The sequence below is a fragment of the Protopterus annectens genome, chromosome 1.part1 (genome assembly GCF_019279795.1).
Source record: "Protopterus annectens isolate FY-2018-M chromosome 1.part1, PAN1.0, whole genome shotgun sequence".
NCBI classification, from domain to species: domain Eukaryota; kingdom Metazoa; phylum Chordata; order Ceratodontiformes; family Protopteridae; genus Protopterus; species Protopterus annectens.
In genome coordinates, this window is record NC_056726.1 from 1,344,979,300 (window position 1) to 1,345,004,890 (window position 25,591).

The 25,591-nt window shown below is 39.5% G+C and overlaps 1 protein-coding gene across 2 annotated transcripts in view; it reads left to right on the forward strand.

Annotated features, from left to right (window-relative positions):
• Nucleotides 1–25,591, forward strand: part of RNF165 (ring finger protein 165) — a 480,832-nt gene that overhangs the window by 447,673 nt on the left and 7,568 nt on the right. For both annotated transcript variants that reach the window (XM_044081988.1, XM_044081995.1), the window contains one exon: nt 841–944. In XM_044081988.1, the coding sequence (XP_043937923.1) occupies nt 841–944 (104 nt within the window). The remainder of the gene's footprint in view (nt 1–840; nt 945–25,591) is intronic.

Consider the following 25,591-nt stretch of genomic DNA (forward strand, 5'->3'; position numbering starts at 1 on the left):
TGCAAGTAATAAAAGTTTAAAATACTGTTAACGCAGTAAAAGTGCCCTAACCTGCTCTTTTATAACATGATATGTAACTGAAATATCCTGTTGATTGTCTTTTACTGAGGATATCAGATTCATGATTATTTAACAAAGACATTTTCTCCAGCTAACAAAAAAGCAAAAAAAATAAAAAAATAAAAAATCACTGAAAATCACTTCCAGTGAATATAATCTTGATTTTTTAAAATTTTTTACAGGGGGTTGTGCAAGGAGAGACCCCACACCCCCTAACTTATATAAAACAGGAGAAAGGGTAACACTATACCTTCTCTGAAAGTGACTTTCAGAGATCAAGCCAACACAGTTTTGTCAATCAGGCAATCATTATGTAGCATGAGCACATTCCAAAACATCTGCAAATTGGTAATATTCTGCCTGGTGTATTGACTGCTTTATCTGACCTTAAGCATATCTGAGTATTTTGTTTCAGTGCATCTTGTGGTAGAACACTGCAGTGCGCTTCTAATCTCTTGTTTGTAGACCTTTACTGACTTCCACATAAAAAAGAGAGTCATATAAACCTTATAATAATTGGTGACAAGCATTAAAATATATGCACGCTAAACAGATTGCAGTAACTGTATGATATTTAAAGGGACTGAATTTATTAGAGGCTTTAAATCCCAAACAGATGTTTGAGAAGCCTTTGTTGTGCCTTTAAATAAAGGCAGAGAAGCAGTTTATTTATTCAGTATTTATCTGAGCCTTGAGCTACTGTTGTAGATATGCTACAGCGAAAAGTGACATATAGCCATTACTGCAGTATTTACAAATGCGTCATATTTTAATTTTCAGAGAAGGCCACAGGAATCAAAAGATGAAAAAGAAGAGGAAGAGTGTGACACTGATGAAAAATGTACAATTTGCTTGTGCATGTTGGAAGATGGGGAAGATGTCAGGTAATTCATTTATAACTTTAACATCTGATCAGAGTGTCCACTACCTGTGTAAAAGTATGCAGCATGCAATAACTTCAAGAGCTCTGTGCTGTTTGGGGATCTTATTGGGTCTTATTGAACTGTGTGATAAGTAAAGACAGTTGTAAGTAGGAACGTTTCATTTGTGTTTCATTGAAGTTTGTGTAGATCTTTCAAACTAAAATGTGCTGATTTCACCTTACTCTTGAGGTAAGTGGCAATGGCAACAATTCCAAAGGATTTTTCTGTGCCTTGTACAATACTTTAGTAATGTGCTGCTGGGGATAGTGAATTATTTTCTGTGGCATGTTCTTCCTGAAAGCTACTGAGACACTCCCTAGAAAATGTGAAAAAAAAAAAGAAAAAGCTGTATGAGAAAACATTTTAATACCCAGAAAAAAGTCCTTGTTTGGCCAGTTTCCATTGTGTATTCCCCCCTGCAGACAGCCATTATAGTTTTCTGTCCAGTTTTCCATTGTTCTTATCTCATACCGTAAGTACCACCTTCTTCTGTGTACTTCCGTTATCACCTGAATACAGTATGTATGTTGTATAACAAATAAAAGGGAGTATAACTGTTCCCATTTTTTCCAAAACACAAAGTATTCAAAGTTATAACCTTTTACTACCAGTCTTACTGTATGTGTGTATGCGCTTTAGATGTCGAATGCTGTTTTGTAGCTTTTGTTATGTCAGTAGTCCTTAATGAATTGCAGTCAAATTGTAAGTATGCAGATGTTCTTTGTATTTCACTGTTGCAGTCATCACACTTGGGTTATCTGCCTGCAGGTAGCCCTCAGTCGGCCCGAATACCAGAGTCTTAGTATTTCTGCATCGAATGCTGTCGCTTCTTCCATGACTTCAGGTTGTCAGGGGTATAAAAACAGGCAGCCAACGCTATTACATCAGTCTTTCTTGCCGAGGAGGAGCCCGAAGCAGAAACAGTTCGCAAGTGCCGGTCGGCCGCTACCTGAAGTTTTCGTTTTTGAGTTGATAATCCTGAAGTCTTCTAAAGCTAAGTACCCCGTTGGGGATCCTTTTTTCTTGCTCTAACCGAAGTCAGAAAAAGTTAACAATTGTCTTGCCTGTGGAAAGCAAATACCTCACAGAGATTTTCATTCTTACTGTGTCACCTGTTTAGGCACAGACCACGACGTCCCTTGCTGTCGGTTTTGTGCCTTGTTTAACTCCTGAACCATTTGTCTTTGGGCTATTTTTGTTGCTGAATTCTTACACTGTCAATCTCCGTATTCTGAAATGGCTTTGGTAAGCCATCCGACTACCGATCTTCTGAAAAAACGTAAGGATAAAGACAGAGACAGACCGCATAGGTCCAAAACTGCCAACGATGCTTCTGTTAAGCTAGTCGCCAGTCCACCGGTGCTCAGTGAGGCACCTTTGCAACCCCTGATGCCCGCTTCTGTGGATTCGCAGGCCTCTGCTGAGACCCATTTGGAGTCCGGTATGCCGCGAGATGCTTTTTTGACTATGGAACCAGCGGATGCCTCTACTTTGGATGGGTACGGAGCCGCTGTGTAGGCACCAACTTCAGAGGGTGTTTTCTGACCTACCGATGTTCTAATCAAACCTACGACTTCTTTTTTAACCAAAACTACTGAGTTTCTTAGGCCCAGAGTATGCACTACGCCTAGAAAACCGACGACCAAAGTGCATGCTCAGGCCCCCATGCCACAAAGGCAAATGCTTAGAATAGCTGAAGACCTTATAATGCTAATTAGGGGAAGCCAGCCTTCCCCTGCTAAGAGACAAAGAATTCAGTTGCCTTCAGATTCTACAGACCAGGAGTCCGATGACTCCGACCTTTCTGATTATCACAACATGCCCTTATCAGCCTATGAGGATTCACATGCAGAGGAATCCATTCCCTCTGCTTCCCCTCCAGAGGATTTCTCTTTTGGTGCAACCTTGCATACTTTAAGAGAGCATTTCCATTGGGAATGCCCAAGACTATCCTCAGTCCAAAAAGAGACTCAGAGAATTTTTAGAGCTACCTCAGCACAGGCCTTTAGCTATTCCCCCTGTCCTGGATGTTGTAGATGATGTTTTCATGGAGTCCAGTCTTACTCCAGACACCTTACCTCTGGCCCCTAGGAAACCTGACAGGTACTTCCGAGTACCTGATTCCCACAAGTTTCTTTTCAAGAATCCTATTGCTGATCCAGAGATCATTTCCCAAAGACCTAAAGGTATTAAGGCTACTACAGCCAAAAATCCTACCCCTTCGGACAGGAATTCCAGAGCTTTAGACAGATGGGGTAAGAAGGTATATACCTCTGCAAATCTTGCTATCAGGGCATTGAATTGCCAGTTTCACATGCTGAAGTACCAGCAACATATTATGGAACTCATTAAACAAAAAATGGTAATATTTCTAGATTGTGCAGAAGATAAAGATTTGCAAGAGCTTATGCATTCTGCAAACCAAATTAGTAAGCATACTTTGCAGTGTGGTTTTGATGCCTTAGAAGCATCTTGCAGGGCTGCAGTCACTGGCTCTGTACTGAGAAGACATGCTTGGCTGAAGGAGCAGACCTTGCCAGATCATGTCAAATCCAAATTACTAGACGCTCCTTTAAATAAGGACGTTTTGTTTGGCACCAAAGCAGAAGAAGTTCTTAAAAAGATGGAAGAAAAAGCTAAATCTATGCAAACTGTTAAAGAATTCTTACAAGTGCAACTATCTCGATTCAGTAGGCATTGCCCTTCAAAACACTGGTCCTTTCCAGCCCTCTACAGGCCTTCCCAAACAAGACCCAGGGGAAACAGACCACCCAGACTACAGTCTCAGGGTATGCATAGATCTAAGCAATGGAGTGCTCCCACCCCTAAAACATGGAGTGGTAAGCCACCTCCCTATGGAAAAAGTTCACAATGACTTTTCAACTCTACTTCCCAGCCCTGCCCAATTGCTTGTGCCCCTAGGAGGAAAACTTGCCCTTCATGCAAAAAACTGGATGTCCATCACTCAGGACCGATGGGTCCTCAACATTGTATCCCAGGGGTACAAATTTTATTTCCATTCACTGCCAACCCCAAGCAGGTTTCCAGACCTTCCTCCAAACCAGTGGGCAGAGGCTCAAAACGAAGTTCTTTCCCTGCTCAACATCAGAGCTATTCAGCCAGTTCCAGTAGAACAAAGGGGTCAGGGTTTCTACTCCAGACTATTCCTGGTACCCAGGAAAGAGGGCTATTGGTGCCCAATCCTGGATCTTTCAATTCTCAACACCTTCCTGGTGGTTTCAAAATTCAAGATGCTTACCCTGCAACAGCTTCTCCCTATGCTAGCCAAGGTTGCCTGGTTAGTCACCCTAGACTTAAAAGAAGCTTATCTGCACATCCCCATCAAGGAATCATGCAGGAAATATCTACGTTTCAGGACAGGATCTATCCATTATCAGTTCTCTGCACTTCCCTTTGGCTTATCTACTACGCCCAGGATAACTGAACATACAATTTTGTTTTTGGTGGATTTAAAGAGGGAGGAGGGGACTTGCCAGTGCCTGACCATTGAAATGGTGTTTTCACTGACTTTGTGTAATATACAAGTCATCATCAAGTCTAGCAGTTAGCTGTATGATGCTGGTTTGACTTCCTGTTTCTAGTTTAACAGGCTAGAGATACTCCTTTCAGCACATTATTGCTCTTGAGTCTCTTTTTTTTCTTGTCAGTATGAATTTGGCCTGCTTTACATGTATATGTAAATAAATTAATAAAAATAAAATTTAACATTATCATGGCAGTTTTGTGGTGGGGGGCAAGCCTCCTTGCACCCCTTTCCCACACACCCCCTGCTACGTTATATATACTAACTCCGAGATCGCACAACAGTGGGGAAACAGGCAAATTCCTTTATCCCCACTGTAGCATGGTTGTAGCATGTAGTGTGATCTCGGAGTTAATATATATAAAGTGGCGGGGGTGTGGGGGGCTGCTGTGATAGTGTTAAATTTTATTTTTATTAATGGTTCAGTGAACTGAAATTCGCAAAAGTGCACTTTTGCGTAATTCAGGTCAGATTTTTGTTTGTCGAAGAAACATAACTTCGTCAGATAAAAGCAGACCCATATATATATATATATATATATATATATATATGGGATCTGGACACATACTCGACTAGCATATGTCGGGGATCACAAAACATCGAACACACATACATGAAAGCGCTTAACATCGAAAAGCGCTTCCATGTATGTAGGCCTGTTTCGTAGATTGGACTACAGTGTGGGTAAGGGAAAATTCCCTTTTCCCCACTGTAGTGCGATCTCAGAATGAGAATATTAAAGTAGGGGGGGTGTGGGTGGGTGCAGAAACGTAGATTTTTTTTTCGAACTGCACATGTTAAGCGCTTTCATGTGTTCAATGTTTTGTGATTCGAATATATGCTAGTCGAGCATGTGTCCTAGACCCATATATATATATATATATATATATATATATATATATATATATATATATATATATACATGCATAAACTTCTGTGATTTTGTTATAGAACCTTCTTAGGTTACTATTTAATGTTTATTTATTGACATTTGTTGACCAAGAAAGTCCACTGGGTCAGAATAACCTATTTTCAGTGGAGGGCCAGGGAGAAAAGCTCCAGTAACAAATTAAAAATTACTACAGAAAACAACTAAACAAAAATTATTATACAACAAGATAAGATTTACAGTAATAAGAAACCATACAAATATAAATAGCATTTCTTAGTGATAGAAATATGCAGAGCACACTGTCATTATGCAGTGAAAATAGATGACAGTAGAACTTGTACAGTATGTAAATGGATAACCTGTTGAGGACATTCAATGTAAACAATCCTGACACACAATATATTCTCTACAATATGAAGGAGATTATACTTTTGCCTTGTGGAAGTTTCTTAAGGATTAAATCTTGATTAGTGTACTTTAAGAGAAAGTCACAGTAGTACAGTTGGTTTATTAGTATTTCAGTTGATCTAAAAAAGGGGTATTCTAGTCAGTAAACTCATTGGTGTTGGTTTATGATGGTATGAAGTTCTGATCACAAGGACAGATGTGACTATTAGGAAAGTGATTTTTTAGGGTGACTTTGAAGGTTTTCATAGACTCAATTTGTGTAATGGAGGGAGGGTAGGGCATTCCATAGCTTTGCTATCGAGTAATAGTATAAGCTTTGTCCAGCTCTCTTATTGGGTTTGTATATGGCAAGAAGCTGTTTATTAGTAGAACAAAGATTTCAGGTTGGGATGTAGGACTGTGCAATAGAATGTAGTGATGGGCAGTTATTTGGATTGTATATTAATTTATGAGCAAGAGTTAGATGAGTATATTGGAGGTACTGTGGGAATTCCAACCATTTTAATTCTTTAATGGCGTGACAGTGGTGAGTGGGGTTTTGCAGTCCAGAAGCAAATTTGGCAATTTTATAATAGCATGATTGTAGTTTATTGCTTAAGGATGGATGAAGGTTGGTAAAGATGGGGGAACCCTAGAGGAATGAGGAAAGCAGGAGTGAACGTGCTAGTTTTATTCCTGTGAGTTTATCCATGTACAGTTTATGTCTATATAGTTTACCTAGTTTTGAGTGCATTTTTTTGATCGTGTTAAGAGTGTGTTCTTCGAATGATAGTTCATCATCTATAGTGATGCCCAGAAGTTTAGCTGTTAGGAAGTAGATTTTGAACTCTTGTTGGGGTAGTTTGGAGTTTTTGGGATTAAGTAGTAATTGAGCTTTGTTTAGCCATGTTTCTGTGTTTGTGAAGGTATTTTGTGTTCTGAGGAGATCTGGGAAGTTGCTGGCCAAGGATTTAATGGATGAGGGAACTATGTAGGGATACAGTATGGGGATTATTTATAAATACATTAAAAAGAAACGGCCCAAGAATGGAACTCTGGAGGATGCCTGCTTTATTAACCAGGTAACCAGATTGATTGTTTTACCATCAGACAGATTGTTGTCTATCTTTCAGGTAGCTAGTAAAGCAGGTAATGGTATGTTCAGTACATCCTAATGTTTCTAATTGTTGGATTAGTTTAATATGTGATACACTGTCAAAAGCTTTGAATAGATCTTATAAAACTACTGATGTCAGTAGACCATAGTACAGAGCTTCGTTCAGGGTATTGTTAAAAGAAGGTAAGGCTGTAATAGTACTATGTGCAGGGTGGAAACCATTTTGGGTTTGGGCTAAGAGATCGTTGTCTGTGAGATGTTTTAATAGTTGGGTATGTATATACTTTTTTTGTATTTTTAGATAATGATGAGAAAATGGAAATGGGTCAATAGTTGGTTAAATTTTTATTATTTCCACCCTTATGCAATAGGGTTATGATATACTTCTTCCAAATTTGAAGGACCGTGGATTTAGAGATGGATCTATTAATTAAAATACTGATGGGATAGGCCAATGCATTTGCACCAAGTTTCAGGTATTCAGAGGGGAGGTTATTGGCAGATAGGGAGCATGGTCTGAGTTTAGGTAGCAGTTTGAATATTAGAGAGGTAGGTAACAGTTTTAGGGAGAACTTTGGAGTTTCTTGAATATTGCTAGTATTTTCTTTGTGAAGTGAAGGATGTATGTTGGAATTCACACCAATAGAGCTTGAATTACTTGTCACATTGTTAGGGGGATTGCTTGTTATTGCTGAGGGTCTGTTGACAAGTTTGAGAATGGTGTCTATAAAGTGGGTATTAAAAATGTGGGCTCTTTGTTCTGGGTCTTTGTCAGGATATGGTGATAGGTTTTGTGTAGTTCCAGGATTGAGGAGCAAGTTGACTGATTTCCAAAAATTTTGGGGATGTTTTTTCTGATTAGATAGTTGTTGTGAAAAATAATTTCATTTGTCATTTCACTAATACCTTAGCTTTATTCCACAGTTGTTTGAAATAGTGATTTTTTTTTACACCTTTGTTTCCAGGCCCGGTCTCTGGAGAGAAGAAATTGTTTTGTAGGTTTTGTGAGCCAAGGAGCATGATTCATGATTGAGTTTTATTTTTTAACTTGATAGGGGCTAAAGTATTTAGTGTGTCAACGAAGATCTTATTAAAATAAAAGCTTCTTCTAATGGTAATGTTTTTAGTGGGGTCCAATTCTGAGCTTTTAGGGAGTTGTTGAAAGTTATTTGGTTAAATTTCTAGCTAATCTATATGTGTGGGTTTGGGTATTTGAGTATCGGTTATAAGTGAAGTCTACTATGCAGTATTTTAAATCCTAGGTGGTTGGATCGGTAGTGTTACTATTTTGTGATGTGTGGGGACTGGTTTGGTGGGTTCTGGGGTTAGATTAGTGAGTATAGGGGGTTGGGATGTATATCCCTTCCTAGTATTATTGTCCCATTATTAATGTGGCTGCTGAAGAGCCTCTTGTATTTGGGCTTAAGTTTGTAGAGGATTTTGGATAATGGTGGAGTATCCGCTGCTTATTTGTAATTAATGTTGAGTAGTTTGAGGGAGATATTAGAGGAATGTGTTGTGGTATTCTGGTTTAATTATTGTGTGGTAGTTGTAGGTAAGTAATAATGGGAGAGAGACTTGTTATAGCTGGGTGTGAGTGTCAATATAGTGAGACATGCTAGTGACAGAAATGAAGTACTACCATATTTGGGGTTTAGAAGGCTGTATGGATTACTCCTTTGGGGGACATATTTAGTTAAAGTTAATATACAGTAAGACTGTTCTTGTTAAACTTATTCACAATGGTAATATTTTTAGTGAAAGCTTTCACAAAGATGTGCTCTGTGGCGAGCTCCTGTTATGTACATGATACTGTATTTATCTTGCTGTAATGATAGCATATGTGTATTATTTCATGTTATATGTGTATTGTTCTATATATTTACATTATGTTGTAATATGATGTCAGTTTTTACCTGTGTGTTTGTATTTCCTGTTCTTTTACTTGTCGAGCTTTTCTCCCCAGGCTTCTGCTGAAAACTGATAAAAATATCCAGTCTGACTTTAATCTCAGTAAATAAATAAGTAAATGTAGGGGACAGGGACTAATGTAATATCCATAGACTGTTGCACAGTGACATTGTTTTCAGTGACATCTTTCACAGAAGTGTGCCTAGATATTGAGAAAGCCTTATTCTGTCTCATGGGACTACCTGTGTGTAATCTTACAAAAAATCGAGCTTCCTCTAGACATTATTAGAGTAGTGAAAGCCCTATACAAAGCCCTGTTTGCAAAAATTCTGACAAAGCAGACATTATCCCCTCTTTTAATATAAGGACAGGCACCAGATAGAGCAGCCCCTTATCCCCAGCCCTCATTCTATTAATAATTGAACTTCTGGCAACCTTAATGAGGGAAGACCCAAACATACGAGGGTACGCGTTGATGGGAGCAGAGGCTCATCTTTTTCGGTTTATAGATAACTGCCTCATTTTAATGGAGAATCTAAAATACAGTAATCCATCTCATTCTCAGCCTCCTGTGAAGGTATCCTATGAGGTAACAGGACTAAAAGCAAACATAATAAAACAGACTTGTTCCTGGCAAATAGAGCAGAAGTCATCCTAAAAGAGAGCAATTGGTCCTCAGCACTAAAATGATGCTGTAACCTTCCAAAAGACTTAGAGAACTTATTGGCCTGTGACTATGGAGAAATGGGGAGTGTGAACCTAAGACCCCTGCTGGAGTAACTTTTTATGGTGGCAAATTCATGGAGGATACTGTGCCACTGTTGGTGAGACAGGATCTCAGCTGTACAGATGCTGTATAAATGATGTACATCCCTACATTTCATATGTGTTATGACATTTCACTGATCTGCCAATATGCAAATGGCTTTAAAAAATCACAAGATTAATGATCCAGTTTGTATGGGATTGAAATAAGCAAAAAATCCTGGCATGCACCTTACTCCTCCTGTGTACAATAGGAGGCACTGCCCTTCTTGATGTGTGCCACGTGGTGGATACCATAGCTTGCTTTCCTTATTTAGAAACATCAGAAGCAGATAACTTTTTCTGGTAAACTCAGAGCTCAACCCATAGGGCCGTGACGTGTTATACAAAGTCTCTCCCAAAACATTTTAAGGGTTGGTAAACTCTAGACATGGTCTGTATAACTCAAAATAAATTGTTATCCTCCTACTCGTCGCTGTCTGGAGGAAAAAAAAAGCCCTATTATGGAACAACCCAAACCTGAAAATAGAGGAAAGACTGGACCTTGCAGTGTAGGCCTCAGCAATGGTCAACTCCTATTCCAGCCTAAAAATCTAACAAGCAGACAATAAGAAAAGGAAAGTATCTTTCACGCACAAACAAACTGAATTAAATATTCTGACAGATTGTACAGATGCACAGTATCCTACAAGTGCACCTTTTTGTCCCGTGCCAGAACAATCAAATCAAAGTCAGATTTTTTTCTTTTTTCTTTTCCATGGATTCAGAATTTAGTGTATGCCTTATTTCATTCATTTGTAGTTCACAAAGTAGTAGCCAAGACAAAACAGGACAAGGCTACTCTAACTGGGAAGCTCTGTGTGGGGCAGGGTAACATGGCATTCTGTGTTAGTGAACCTGATTTCTGTTTTATCATGTCTTCTATGTCTTCAGAATCCTTTACTGACCCAGCAGCACGGTTAGGCACCACATTTCACTCTCAAATTGCTGAATATAGTAGTCTAGAAGATGTAGCATTGATTTCTAATAACAACTGCTTATCTTCACAAGATTATATCCCTCTTTTAAGCAGAAAGGTTTAATTTGGCAATTCCCTCCATACAAAAGGGGAAAATAAGTTGCTTCAGCTATGTCTCAAGGTCTGGATTGTTTCTGTTGTCATTGCCAGTATTATTGGACTATCTAAATTGTCTTTGTTTCATGACTTGTACAAAACTTCTTTTCTACAATACAAGAAATTTCATTTATCTAACAACAGACTCCAATGCATGTATACATTGTGTGTGTGTGTGTGTGTGTGTGTGTGTGTGTGTGTGTGTGTGTGTGTGTGTGTGTGTGTGTGTGTATGTGTGTGTGTGTGTGTGTGTGTGTGTGTGTGTGTGTATGTGTGTGTAAAACATAAGGAACACAAGTACAAGAGTTAAAATTAGTGCGGTTTGTCATCTTGAATTAAAATTAAGCAGTGTAAGTTGATGACTGCCTCTCAGTTTTGAATATTTTATTTATTTGAATTTGGATATAGAAGACATCTGACTGGGTCATGAAATACTGCTGTTCAGTGGTGGCCCAATGAGAAAAGCACCAAAAAAACGTGTAGTCAGAAAAAAATAAACTAAAATATTTTTAGCAGGCACTTTTTGAGTCCAAACAATATTTGAAATATAGTAATTACAGATTCAGCATGAACTGGGTGACAGTGCAATAACATAAGGAGGTAATCTGAAAATAATTTTGTATCAGCAGTTGCAACTGATAAAAATATTCACAAAATAAAAAGTCATGTGAGACTAGCATATCCATTGTAAATAGGTTGACTTAAGTAGCCACATGACGAGAGGTTTAAATAAAGCAATATCAGAAGACCTTTTTTGTATGGAATGAAAAGTTGCATCAACTCTAATGAGAAATCCATTGCAATAAGGGTGGCAAGCAATAAGGCTAAGGAAAAGATTAAGCAAGCAATGTCTTTTGGCTTTTCCTGGTCAGGGGTTGCACAGCAGATCACCAGTCTACAGACTGATTGGCAGTGGTGTTTTTACGCTGTCGAGTTGCCAGCCCTGTGCCCAACCTTCACAGAAGGCACACACATACATGCACCTACTTGCATGTCTTTAAAACTCGCTCAACCGCAGGGAGGACATGCAGACTCTACACACAATGTGCTCCAGCTGAGAATCGAACAGGAGAACCTCTTACGCTAAGCACTACACCACCAGCTGGATAGTTATTGCAGCTGAAATTACAAACAAGAATAAGCTAGACGTGTTATAATATAGGCTAGGTGTGTGTGACAAGTAACAGTTGTCAGATAAAGAAATGTTAAAAAAGGGGGTGATTGCAGTAAATAAGGAAGTAGTTAGGGTAAGCCTTTTGCAGAAAAGTGGCAACAGGAATACAAGAAGAGAAAGAGAAAAAGATCAAGTGTTAGATGTTGAAAGAGATCCAAATTACTAAAAAGTGTAAAAATATAGACGCTTGAGTATAAACGTGGGTGGGGGGGATATTGCATTATTAATCTGCATGATCAGTGTTACAGAACAGAGGAGGCTGTAGGTTCCCATCAACAGTTACAAAAAAACCCAAAATGACAAGAGTTACTGATGACAAGAGAAACTCTGTGCTTTGAGAGAAGGAATGGTGGTATGTCAACTGTTAGCCAGTGGTGCAGGGACGGACTTTATAGTTAAGGGGACGAGTAAGGAGATTTGTCTTGGAACTAGTCTGAGTTTGAGACTGAGGGCAGATGGCAGCTCGTTCCATAGTTTGGCCACATGGCATGAGTAGAAGGCTTCACCATGTACATTTGAGTCCTTCATCTAGTAGACAAGGTATTTGTCTTTTGAGTGGAGCTCTCTTGTGGGACAGTACCACTTCCTAAATGAGATTGAGGAAGGGCATTTGGATGGTAGATGCAGAACAGAGTAGGCTGTTTTCAATTGGGTGTTTTGAAGATAGCTAGGAAATTCCATCTAGTTGTAGAGCAATGCAGTGGTGAGTTCTGATAGTGAGATTGGAGACAACTTTTTTGTATGATTGCTTTAGTCTTTGTTGTTGAGTAGTATGAAGTCTAGTGTAGATGGGGTGATGAAGAGCAGACCAGGTAGGAGATAGGCATTGGTTTTAGCCTTTGAGGCTTGTTCTGACAGAGGTTTTGATTCTGGTATAAGACATGTAGTTTTTGAGGAGTTTTTTATGAAATTGGATATATGGAGGTCAAGTTTTAATTTATTTTCCATGGTAACTTTGAGAAGTTTGGTATTTGGGACAGTGTGCAGTATAATACTATTGGAAGAGGTAATGGAAATATTAGTATATGTGACAGGACTGGATCTAGGTATGAACAGCATGACCTTTGTCAACTGGATCTAGGTATGAACAGCATGACCTTTATCGTTTTAGCATGGATCATTAGGTCATGTTGTCATAGCAAGATTTTGACTGAAGTGGTTTTGGCTTGAAGTTCATTAATGGATGTAGAATAGCAAACAAAGGTGGACTGTTCTACATACTAAATAAATGAGGATGGGCCAGAAGACATATGTGTGTTATTGATTATATTAAACAACATTGGGCCCAGTACAGAACCTTTAGGGACACCTGTGTTAACATTGATGAAGGAAACATATGCTGTCTGCCCCTTGACACTTTGTGTTCTTTTAATTAGGTAGTTATACAATTATTTGATAGTGGGTTTAGAGAGGCTGAGACTGGTCACCTTATTGGACAAACTAACTTTGTTCAAATTTTTTCTGTTTATAAAAAGTAAATTCATTCAAATTTAATTGTGTTAATGCTGAAGCACAATGAATACAATTAAGTAGGAAACACAGAAAACATTAAAATTAAAATGAATCTGGATTACATATCCTCATTTGCCATGAATCTTTACACCCACGAGTTTAAGTTTTGTTTCCTTCTTAGTATTTATTCCACAACACGCAGTTTTTGTTCTGAGAGACTACATAAGCTGGATTCTGAAGAAGCACCTTTTAAAGGGTTGCCTTTTATGTATTTCTCCTTTGTTGAACAGGTTAGTCCTACTAGGCTAGTGGTTTCTTTTCAGGGGAGACCTGGGGTGGTATTTATACCTGTAGGGGAAATTTGGCCGGGACATCGGGAAACTTCCTGTATTATTTTCAATAGGTGCTGTGGGATCTTTTCCATCCACACAAAAACCAATAAAGTATACAATAATGAATAGAGAAGTGAAGCCAGGACACACTCCACACGAGCTCACAATGGAAAGTTTATTGGTGCTTCCTAGTACCTCGGCCAATATGCCTTCAAACGGGAATAAACTTCAACACCAATATAACCACTTTAAATAAGTCTACAAGAGCACTTAATTGTGAGTTAATAACATAATTAACCAATTTCATTTGTTCTGTAGGAACAATTTAAGGTGACAGTGCAACAATTCAATCAAGGATACATACAGAATATAAATAAGAATATGAATATAAATACGAATGCAGGTACAATATTAGGAATCTAGCAGCTATATATACATATATAATGAAAACATTAAAAATCTAACATCTAACAATAAATATATTAGAAAAATCCACAACCTAATTTTGAATTTATGAAAAGCAAATCTACAAAAATGACATCCTACAAACTACTCACACACAATCAAAAATACATATTAATACTTTTAATACATGTTAATATTGAGCTCCTGATTCAAATCCCTAGGATGAAGTGTATTGAAATTAATAATAAATCTGTCTTCCAATTTATTGTTTGTTCGAAAAATCCTCCCCTTGTATGTGAAAAGGTTTTGCTAAAATACAAAAAAATAAACTAGCTCCTGAACTAGTTTATTATCCATGAGGAAGTGGTAAACAACAAGACTCTCTAACATACCATTTCTGATATCTCCTAGATGTTCCAATATTCTGTTTTTAACCATCCTCCTAGTCTGTCCCACATACCATCTGGTTGGCGTGCAACCACAACCAAGGATATATACCACCCCACACGACCTACAGGTAAAATGATCTCTCGCTGTATATTTAACATTATTTGTCATGTTACCATTAAGATTTTTTAGCTTACTGCATACCTTACATCTGCCACATGCGGAGCTTCCCCTCCAGCCACCTCACATCGGAGGTCTCCTTGAATTCAACAACTCCTTTAAATTAAGGAATCTACTGTAGGAGAAAATCACTCTGGAAACAAATGCCCAATATTGTCATCCTCACTAATAATAGGCCAAAATCTATCCACCAATTTCTTAAGCATCATTGTTAGGAGAGAAAATCTTGAAACAAAAAACAGCTTATCCCCCTCATCATCCTTTTTGGGTTTTCCTACAAATGGTTTTCTGCTACCTGCATCCCTCACACCACTTGTGCCCAAAATTCTGTCCTCAGCTTTGTCCAAACATGCTATTGTGTACCCCCTATTGAATAGTCTTTGTCTGACTTTCAAGAACTCCCCTGGAATGGATTATTTATTGTAAGTATTATTAAAAATACACTTATATTCCCCATATGGAAAGGAAGTTAGAAGATGTGGCGGATGCATACTTTCAGCCGACAAAAAGTTATTTGCAGCTGTCTTCTTAATGAAAGGCCTATAATGAATCCTTTCATCTGACACAAAAAAATCCACATCCAGGAAGTGGATGCTGAAATCACTGATTTCAAAAGTGAACTTGAGGCCCAATTTATTTTTGTTCAATTGTTCCATAAACACTCTAAACTCCATTGGATCACCCTCACAAATAAAAAAACAAGTCGTCAATAAATCTTTTATATGTGATGACATGGTGGATAAAAAAATCCGTATTATACATATGCCTATTCTCAAAAAAATTCATAAATAATGTGGCATACGCTGGGGCATAAATTGCCCCCATCGCTGTTCCTTCCTTTTGCAAAAAGTATTGTCCACAAAAACAATTGTGTGTGAGGGAAAATTCCAAAAGTTGCACCAAATAACTTGTCCGTGGGCCTTCGCCCAGCATGGATATTACAGCCTCCAAACCCCAGATGTTCCTTTTGCTTGTATATAATGCTCTTACATCCATGCAAGCCCAATAGAAAATTGTACCCCAACATTTTCCACCAACTAAATTACATAATTCTTTGGTATTTTTAATATGTTAGATTACCTTGGATAGATGGCCCTTCAGTTGGTAATCTAGAAAAATACCTAAATTTTGTAGGTATGATCCTTTCCCTGAAACTATGGGTCTACCCGTAGGATTTTCCATGGACTTGTGTAGTTTTGGAAAAAATGTTGCATCCCTTGGATTTTTTACATACAATTTTTTGATGTCAGCCATTGAAAAGAAACCCAATCTGTCGCCCCTTTCTAAGAGCTCGAGTAGCCTCCCGTTATATTCCAACACCAGATTGCTCTTCAGTTTCTCATATACTGTAATATCCAAAAGTAAATTCTCAGCAATAGTTACATATTGTGCTTTTGAAAAAGTCACCCAATTGCCCCCTTTGTCTGATTGTGTAAAAACATATTTATCATTATGATCCCTCGTACTCTGTAAAGCTTTCCATTCGCTTCTATTTAAATTATAGTTCTTAAAATTCTTTCTGATATTAACATATTCCAAACGTAACTGTTTAAGCAATATGCTTTCAAAAGCGCAAATGGGTACAGACATTCTTGGGGGCATAAAAGTACTGACAGTTGATAACATCCGCAGTTGAAGTTTACCATAACCTGTAAAGAAACCTGCATCCACTGAATCACAGTTTATATCTAAACCATCATTTTCTTCTTCCCAATCAAACAAATCATTTTCATAAATAGATAAATTCAGCAAAGAATCATTTAAGCTAACTTCAACTTCATACACTGTTGAATTTAAATCATTGGTCAGTACATTCACATTTTTGTTATGAAAAAATACTTTAAGATGCAATTTCCTACAAAATCTACTGACCTCAAAAAATAAATCTGCTAAACTAGGAAGTCTCGTAGGTACAGACTTCATTCCTTTCTCTAATACTGCTTCCATGTCAGAGTTCAAATTAAAGTCAGACAAATTAACTATTTTCAAGTCATTAAACACACCTTTTGCATCCTGTAGGCTTTGATACTGGTGATTCAAATTATCAGTGTCGAAACCCAAGACACGGAACTGCAAACCAGACGTTCCAACGTCACTGATATTACTAGTTCTTTCCTTTTCTCCCGGTGTTGTTGCTGAAACCCTTTGCTTGCCACTTCCGACCACGACCCCTTGTCTGGTACGGATTAGAATGCTGTTCCTGTCCACTGGCTCCTTCCATATTCATATTTTCGAAGGAAACACTTTTAATGCTTGATGACGTTTTGGCAGATGATACTGATGAGTCTCGCGAGACCTGCTTCCCGTTTGTGCCCTGGATTGCTTCCTCCTCCTAGGCTTTCTTTGCCATGAAAACAATAAATTATTTTTATAATCTTTTATGTCCCGATCTAGTTTTCTTTTTTTATGTGAGATCACCCCCTCTTCCACCTTGACCACCTGAGTTTTGATCTCTTTATTCTAGTAGAAAAAACATCTTCTGACGCAGAGTTAACCAGTGCTTCCTGCAACTGCAGGATCTCACCTTAGATTTTCTCCTGTTGTCACTTGTTACGTTTGATTAAGATTTTTAACCACCCCAAAATGCAGGTTAGGGAGTGGGTTTTCCATTCCTCCATAAGATCGCTCTCTTCATCCGAAAACTCGTATGTAGGCAACTGAACTGACCGTAATAGGAAGCACCAAAAACTTTCTATTGTGGTTCAACAGGAGTTCATGTGGAGTGTGTCCTGGCTTCACTTCTCTATTCAGTATTATATATTTTATTGTATATATCTTTTCCATCCACCCAAGCTAAAGCTAACTGAAGCAGACGGTTACCTGAGTTAAGTATCTTCTCCAAAAGATGACACATTCTGGAGTGCAGCAGCTCCTAATGCTGCACTGCAGTGTCAACAACCCAGTCACCTGGAGTGGGAACAGAACCCATAGCATTCTAGTCTACCTGTTGTGCCACTGACATTTTTTTATCTCATTTTTTTTTTTTTTTTTTTTTTTTACAGTTGCTGTCTTGACTGAGTTGTAAATGAGGCACTTTCTAAGGTTATAGTAACTGAGTTAGGGAGTCCTTCAGAGCTCATAATCGCACATTGCAAACTAAGTATTTCAGTGTTTCAGTTGGGGCTAATGCTATTACAAACTGCAACATCTGAATGAGAACAATAGGGTTGGGAGGGTGGCCTAATGGTTAAGGTGTTTGCCTTACAAATACAAGGTGCAGGGTTTGAGTCTCACAAGGGATAATTGTCTAAGCTTAAAATGGCTCGCAAGGGCAGTTAGCTTAGTACTAATCTATAAACCGAAGAATGAAGTGAAGAAAATAATGTTGGCATGCAGGTTTAATAGCAATATATATATATATATTTTTGTGGGCTGGAAATTCACGTCAGAACTATACTGTGTAAAGTATTTGTTGCTGAAGTGATATTGCATAAGGAACATCAAGTGATTTATTTGTCAAACAAACTCAGATATGACATTGCTTCTATAAAGAGCATTCTTAGTTACAGATTAATGTACCTAGAAAACTTGAATACATTTATCAGTGAGAGTTGTGGATAGACCTTCCTTCTGTGACGTTTGAGAAGCAAGACGTTTTTGATTCTAAAAATTGTTTATCATAATGGAGGTACTAAGAAGAGGCTTTGGGCAGTGTATTACCCTAGGGGTCAAATGGTAGCATGATGTGGTGGTATTCATTTTTGTTGCAAAGACTGTGACTTTCTGCATTAGGATACTTAAAAGAGGACTGTGGTGGCAGCATATATTTTGTTGGTACAATAAATGCCAGTATCCTCATCTTGCATGGTGGTGACCCAACTCAGAGTACTTGCTCCATGTTCTCCAGACCATACAATAGTATTTTCACCAAAATGAATAGTATTAGATTCACACTGTAGTCTAGTATTACTCTTATAGTACCACTACAGGAGGTTTAAGGTATTACACGGTGAAGACTCTAGCTTGACTAGGTCCATCTTGTAATTTCTGCTGAACATTTTGTCAACCCAGAGATAATGTCTCCATCTTCCACTCAGTACTGTTAAGGTGCATTAACCATGTCACTTCAACAATATTGAGCATCTTCAGCATTTCCATCTGCTTCCACCACCTTGCCACAACATCGCTACAGTAATTGTAGTGTCCTTATCTAGAGAAACAGACAACAGGCCACTAGTTCTTCTGGCAGTGCATCCCCAAAGAAAGCCACGCCCACTAGGTTCAGTAGTTCCTCATGGTGTTTCTTTCCTTTCTAGTGCAAACACAGGTCCCAGTCATACTCAGTCTTTCTCTACCCTTGATCAGAATACTGACTGCTGTGTCCCCTTCACCTTCAGTTGTTGAGGCTGTCCAGAAAACATTCCCTCTAGCCTCACCATATTTCTGCCAGACCTAGCCTTTTTCCTCTGTAAGTGATATAGTTTCTGCCTTCCTGTGTTATTTTGGTGTTGATACTTAACTGTCAGATCCGGATACCCCACAACACCAGATAGAAAGCCCCTTTATTTAACTTGATGGGTCCCTTCATTACTCATATCCAGGATTTATACATTGACATCATTGTGTCCCAGTCACCTTTTGGCCACAGCTTCTTGCCACTTTGGTAACTGTGACACATGGGAATAGATTTATTCGAGAAACTGGATTCTGTGTAAAAGTATGCCTACTAGTAAATGGCTATCTATTCTTAACATTTGTAACAATGTGTGTTAAACTGAATGAATTGTTTCTGCAACATCTTTATTCAACATTTCCTCTGCACAGGTGTGTACTCATATTTGGGTGTCATATTTAACATACATGTATTAAATCACAGCAGTCTTAATTGCATATGTTTGTATATTGCATTGCAATACCCTTTTTAAATCTGGTCTAGAACTCAGAGTAAATAAGTTTACTTTCTTTTTAAGTAGTTTATCTCTCTAGAATTTGTGTTTTAATTATTTTGTTTACATCCTAATGACATTTCAAGTGATTGTTTCTGAGTTCCCATTTCATTTCTTGGGATATGAGTGCGTGTTTCAGTTTAGGCAAATGCGTTGAATTGTACAAGTGGTTCCTTAAGTTTAGTCCTCATAATTGAGACTGGAGTTAGATGAACTGAGATTTCAGGTGTCAGAGCAACCAGTTTTAAATAAAAAAAAATGGCAAGGTTCATTTTAGAATGTGTTGCTTCATATTTACATCTACTGTATATCTGGCAATGATACAGAGAACCAGCTATTTTCTATGTTTATCATTAGATCACTGTTGTAGTAGCCTATGCTATATGGGATGTCCCGCCAAGGACCAGTTGGTCATCTTCCAAAGCCTTAGAATACCTTTCCTGTGCTGTAGCCACTGGTGTCAAAACTTCAGTACTTCCTTGCTGTTAAAGTGTGTTCTTCCCTGAGGGCTTCTACTGATTGAGGTGGGCTAGTGCTTCAAAGAGGCAGGGCAGATAAGTACACCATTGGGGTATACCTTCCACTTCATGAGAAAGTTGTTCCTTCATGTCATTTGCTAAAGACTAGAACTGTTGTTTTTAGTGGTTTTCTACCTTATATCTGACATTGGTCTGACATATTGGTCATGGTTCCCTGTGGGAAATGTCTTTGAAAGAAGTGATTTTGGTGAGAAGAAAGTTTTATATTTTCATCAAAACTTGTGGCTAGGGGATAGGACTTGTTGTTTTGGGGTTGTGTCATTAAAGTGTTTACATAAAAACTTATTTTTCATATCAGGTTGTTTCACCAACTATCCTAAGCTCCACTACCTGCTTGTAAGCCACCTTTGTCAGTAGACAGACAGTCCTAAGTACTAGGAAGGCCCTTAGTTATCATATTTTGTGAGGAAACATAGGTTCATAGGTAGGTACTAGGCTATTGGCCCAAGGGCCTATGTAAGCCTAGCCAACAAGGTTCCCTGGCTTATGCCACCCAAGAAAGTTATTTTCCTGTGCCACTGTCGAGCAGAGACACAGAAGTGCTAATGAAGAACTTTGCTTGACATAGATGGGTAGCCTGTTCCAGAGTACTCCAGCATGTCCTGTTTGTTGTGGTGACAAGGTTTAGGTCCCTAGAGTGTGTAGCTCAGAGTGATTGGGATTTCTTTAGGTGTAGCATGTCCAGCAGCTCTGGGTTTAACATAGCTTTATATGTTAGGCAGAGATCACTTCGGAGTAGGCGATATGCTACGAAGTAAAGCTGGAGTTTTTTAAGGCGGTCAGTGTAGGGCATTTGTTTGAGGCCAGTAATCCTCTTTGTGAGGTACTTCTGTGGCCTTTCCAGCTGCTGCAGATGTCTTGTGAGCTACATTCCAAAAGGGGCATTGTACTCTATAATGGGTCTAATGAGTGTCGAGTAGAGGGGAACAATGACCTCTTTTTTCCTGGATGAGAACCCTTTTATGATGAGGTGTGCCACTTAGAAGGACTTCCTGACTACTGTGACGATGTGACTATCAAAGGAGAGACTACTGTCCACCTGGGTCCCAAGGTCTTTTATCACATATTCGGTGTTAAGTAGATTGCTGCTTATGTGGTAGTTCATGGATACAGAGTTTTTACCAAAGGGGATGACACTGCACTTTTTGGCATTGAGCTTGAGGCCATGGCTCTGACACCAGGCATCTGTCTCAGCGAGGTCTTTCTGTAGGATGTCCACAACATTTGGGGACTTTACTATGGCTCCTAGTTTGCAGTCATCTGTGAACTTCATTAGCCAGAGGCCTTCTGTCTTAGCCTGTACTTCAGAGAAGTAGATACCAAACAGGAGAGGTCCCAGGACGGAACCCTGTGGTACTCCACTTGTCACTGCTTTGAGGTCAGATTTGGAGTCTGCAACTTTTACAGTGTGGGTTCTGTCAGTGAGCCAGTTGGCAACCCATCTTGTGAAGTAGGGATTTATACCTAGTTTAGTGAGTTTAACTATAATTCCAGAATGGGGGATGGTGTCGAAAGCCTTGGCGAGGTCAAGATAGGCTGTGTGAACCACCTTACCCTCATCTACGGCTTTAGTGACTGCCTCAAAGAAGTCTATCAGGTTCAGGAGGCATGATCTGCCTTTCACAAACCCAAACTGGGTGGGATCCAGAGTTTGGAGTTTACCAATGTCTTTGTTTGAGTTTCATGATGATACGTTCCATGGCCTTGCAGACCAGGCTCGTCAGGCTAATAGTTCGATAGTTCCCGGGATCAGTGGTGGCTCCCACTTTGTGGAGTGGGATAACTGTTGCTTTGCGCCATTCAGTGGGTACAAAGCCTGATGCGAGGCTATTATTGAACATGGTGCTTAAGTGGGGAGCCAGTTCATTCTGAAGTTCGTGTAAAACACAGCCTGGTATGTTGTCTGGTCCCATGGATGCTGCGTTTTTGGCTTTAGAGAGTGCAGCTTTTACCTGCGTAGTTGTGATTACAGGGACTCTGCATTCTTCCTGTATAGATATGGGCCCTTTAGGGGGTGAGAGGGGGGGTAAAATTAGCACTGAACCTATCTGCCAGGATGTTGGCAATATCAGTTGGTTCTGTAATTTTCGTGCCTTTGTGCTGTAACTCAGAGCAGATCTGTTTGTTGCCATTGAGATTCCTGACATAGCTATAGAATGCTTTGTGGTTGTCCTTGGAATTAGTGGTGATTTTGTTTTCATAGCTAGCTGTGTAGGATCTTACAAGGGATCGCAGCTTCTTACTGAGGCTGACCAGGGAGCTCCTCCACTCATGGGATTTTACTCTCTTTTGCAACAGTTTCTTCCTTCTGTTGTACAATTTGTTTATGGCAGGGGACCACCAGATTGGCTTCCTTTTTTTTGGAGGATAGCGTCTTGGTTCTGTTTGGGATAGCACGAGCCATGCACTCATGTAAGTGCTTATAGAGTGCGTTTGTGTAGGATTCAGCAGTTGTAACTGTATTGCCCATCTGCATGGGTGTCATGAAGTTCACCATTTCTGTCTTAAGAAGCATGAAGTTGGCTTTGGAGAAATGTTTTACCATGGTTTCCTTAATGGGGGGTGGGGGCGGGATGTGGATATCAAGGGTGATTAGCTTATGGTCGGATCAAGCCAACGAGGAGTTGACTTCAGGTGTGGAACACCGGTGACTCATGTTGGTAATGACTAGGTCTAGAATATTGTTGCCCCTGGTGGGGGTGTGGATAAGATGATCCAGGGAATTGGAGTTTATGAATTCCAGAAAGCATTGAGCTAAGGAGTTGGTACACAAGTAGTTTTCCCAGTTAATGGTGGGGTAGTTGAAGTCGCCCATTATTAGAGTGTTTGGTTGAACCCTAATATTTTCCAGTACATCAAGAAAAGAGAAGTGGGAATCCTGGGGCATGGTGGGGGATCTGTAGCAAGCTACAATTTGGATTGCAGTTTTGCCCAGAGTTAGTTGCGCTTGGATAACTTCGGATGCATTATGCTGAGCAACTAGCCTGGAGGTGTGGATATCCTTAATGAATATGGACACACCTCCGCCTTTGGTGTTCCGGTCCAGGTTACATGGCCGAAAAGTGTGGTATGAGTTATAGCCTGGTAGTGCAGGGGTGCTCTCTGGAGCCTTGAACCAGGTCTCAGTCACTGCACAGATATCGATGTTCTCCATTTTAAGGAGTGCCTCGAGTGAGTGCATTTTGAGATTTAGACTTCTAGCATTGAGTAGCATTACCCTCAGTTTTTGCTTGCCTGTTCCTGTTATGATGGTGAATTTGTTATTTGAACCTTGCCTTAAAAAGGCACTATAGGGGCAGCAAGAGCCTTAGCCAGTATCCAGAATCCCAGGGGCGACAGGTGCAGGCCATCTGTGGCAAAGCATCGTGGTCTGTTGACCATGTCATCCCAAGCAGTCAGATACTGGATCCCCTTAGGATGACACCAGAAGCTTAGCCAATTGTTGAAGTCCATCATTTTGTCCTTGTACTGCGGTAACATTCTGGGCGATGGCAGAATGCTACTCAGGGCTAGGGTCATACCTGCTGGGCTACAAGATCGGAGAGCACTTCTATGTCTCTTTTCATGTAGTCCAGGGAGGTACATCTCAGGTCATTCACAACAACATGGATAATGACAGAGTCATATTTGTACTTGTTGTGGAGTGACCTGAGTGCGTGGGTTATGTGGCGGATCCTGGCACCCGACAGGCAGCTATCAGTAACCTTCTCCTTGTTTAGCCTGGTGAGTGGGACATCAGTGTGTCTGCCTATAGAGTCACCTATGACTAGTGTGTTGGGTACGTTGTTTTGCCTTATTGGCTGTGGTTGAGTGTCACACTAAGTCTGTGGGCTATGTGTCATTTGGGTTGTGTTGGGGGATGGAGATTGCTTGCGTTTCTGCTTTGGAGGTCTCTGTTGATTTGACAGATTATTATTGAGAGCCTCCGTGAATGTTTTTGTGTTACTATGTGTGGATTTTGGTGGTGTAAATTTAGTGAGATTATGTGATGAGTGTGGTGTGGTGCAAATGTTTACCTTTTCCTCATGACTGTCAAGTTCAGTCTTGGTTGGAGAGAGCTTTACCTCCAGTTTGGCTAGATAAGTGCGTCTCTCACAGGTTGTAGTGTTAGGTAGTAGGAGGAGAGGGTTGTCTGTGTACATGAGGCAATTTCTACATTGCCTCCAGATGCCCAGATTCATCAGACAGACAGGCGAGAACACTGGGAGCTGACCCTTGGACATGCCTGAATAAAAAAATATTTTCTGCTAGATAAGTGAGGAAAGTGAGTACAAGAGCTGTTTTTCTCTAAGCAAGTGAGAAAAGTAAGTACAAAAATTGTTTTCCTCTAGGTAATGAGGAAGATTGAGTGCTATAGTAATTAGTAGCTTATTTAGTGCTTACAAGTTCTGAACAAGTGCTGAGCATGAATAAGCAAATTTAAGTGCTAAAACTAAGAATCTGTATCTGCACTAGATGAGTTACAGGACAGAAATAAGTGCAAATGCAGACTTTCAAATCAGAAAGTTGAAAGAGATTGCCCAAAACAGCCAATAACTACAATTTCTGGGCCAGAACCACTCCTTATGTGGTAGACAGGTTTACCTAGTGCTTACCACTCCCACTGATAAACTAGAAGGCTTCCCTCCAACACAGAAAGGCTTGGGGGGCTCAGAAGCTTACATACAGTCCTGGAAACAGCAAATCTGTATCTGGAACACTAGTTACAGGAAAGGTAGGAAACATGCTACTTTTATGACAAAAAATGCTGTTAGGGACAAAGTCTGGCATGTTTTGTGGTTATCAATAAAACATTTTACCTCAAAATTTAACTTTTCTGTCGGGAGGTAAGATTGACTGTTCAAGGATCTACTAGCCTTTTGTCAGACACCTTTGTTGGTAGACAGACAGTCCTGGATCTTTGTAGGGATTCCCTTATAATTTATAATTTTTTTGTAATGAAAAGTTTTACTTTTCTGTCAAAAAGTGTTGTTAGGGATTGAGGCTAAATAAATTTACCTCAGAACTTAACGTTCCTGTCATAAGTTAAGACCGACTTTTCAAAGCTCTGCTAACCTCATTTAAGATATCTTTTGTAGCAAGGACATGGACCTGAGTCCTGGTAACTGAATCTTTCCCTGCAAGAAGAGAAGTGAAGAGTTATCTGGGGGCTTTTACTAAGGCTTCCCCTACACATGAGCAACTGATCAGTGACTCTGCTGTGGCCATCTGTTGTCTATGGACCACTCATTGCTTTTACTTGGTCCCCTTTGATGCCACACCACTGAAAGCCACTAAGAACTGGGAGGGCAGGTATGCCCCCTGTGGCTGTTCAGCTACCCTTGTTGAGTAAGAGAGCACCACTCTTGCTGGCATTGGGAATGGAACAGATAATGTTCCTTTAGTAAGCTGCTCTCAGGAGATTCATTCCCAGTAAAGGTTCATAGGTGTATACTTGTCTAATGACCACTAGGTTCCTTAAAAGCCTGGCAGTGCAACCCAAATGTGATGCACACATTTGATTTATATTTGTTTTATAGGGGG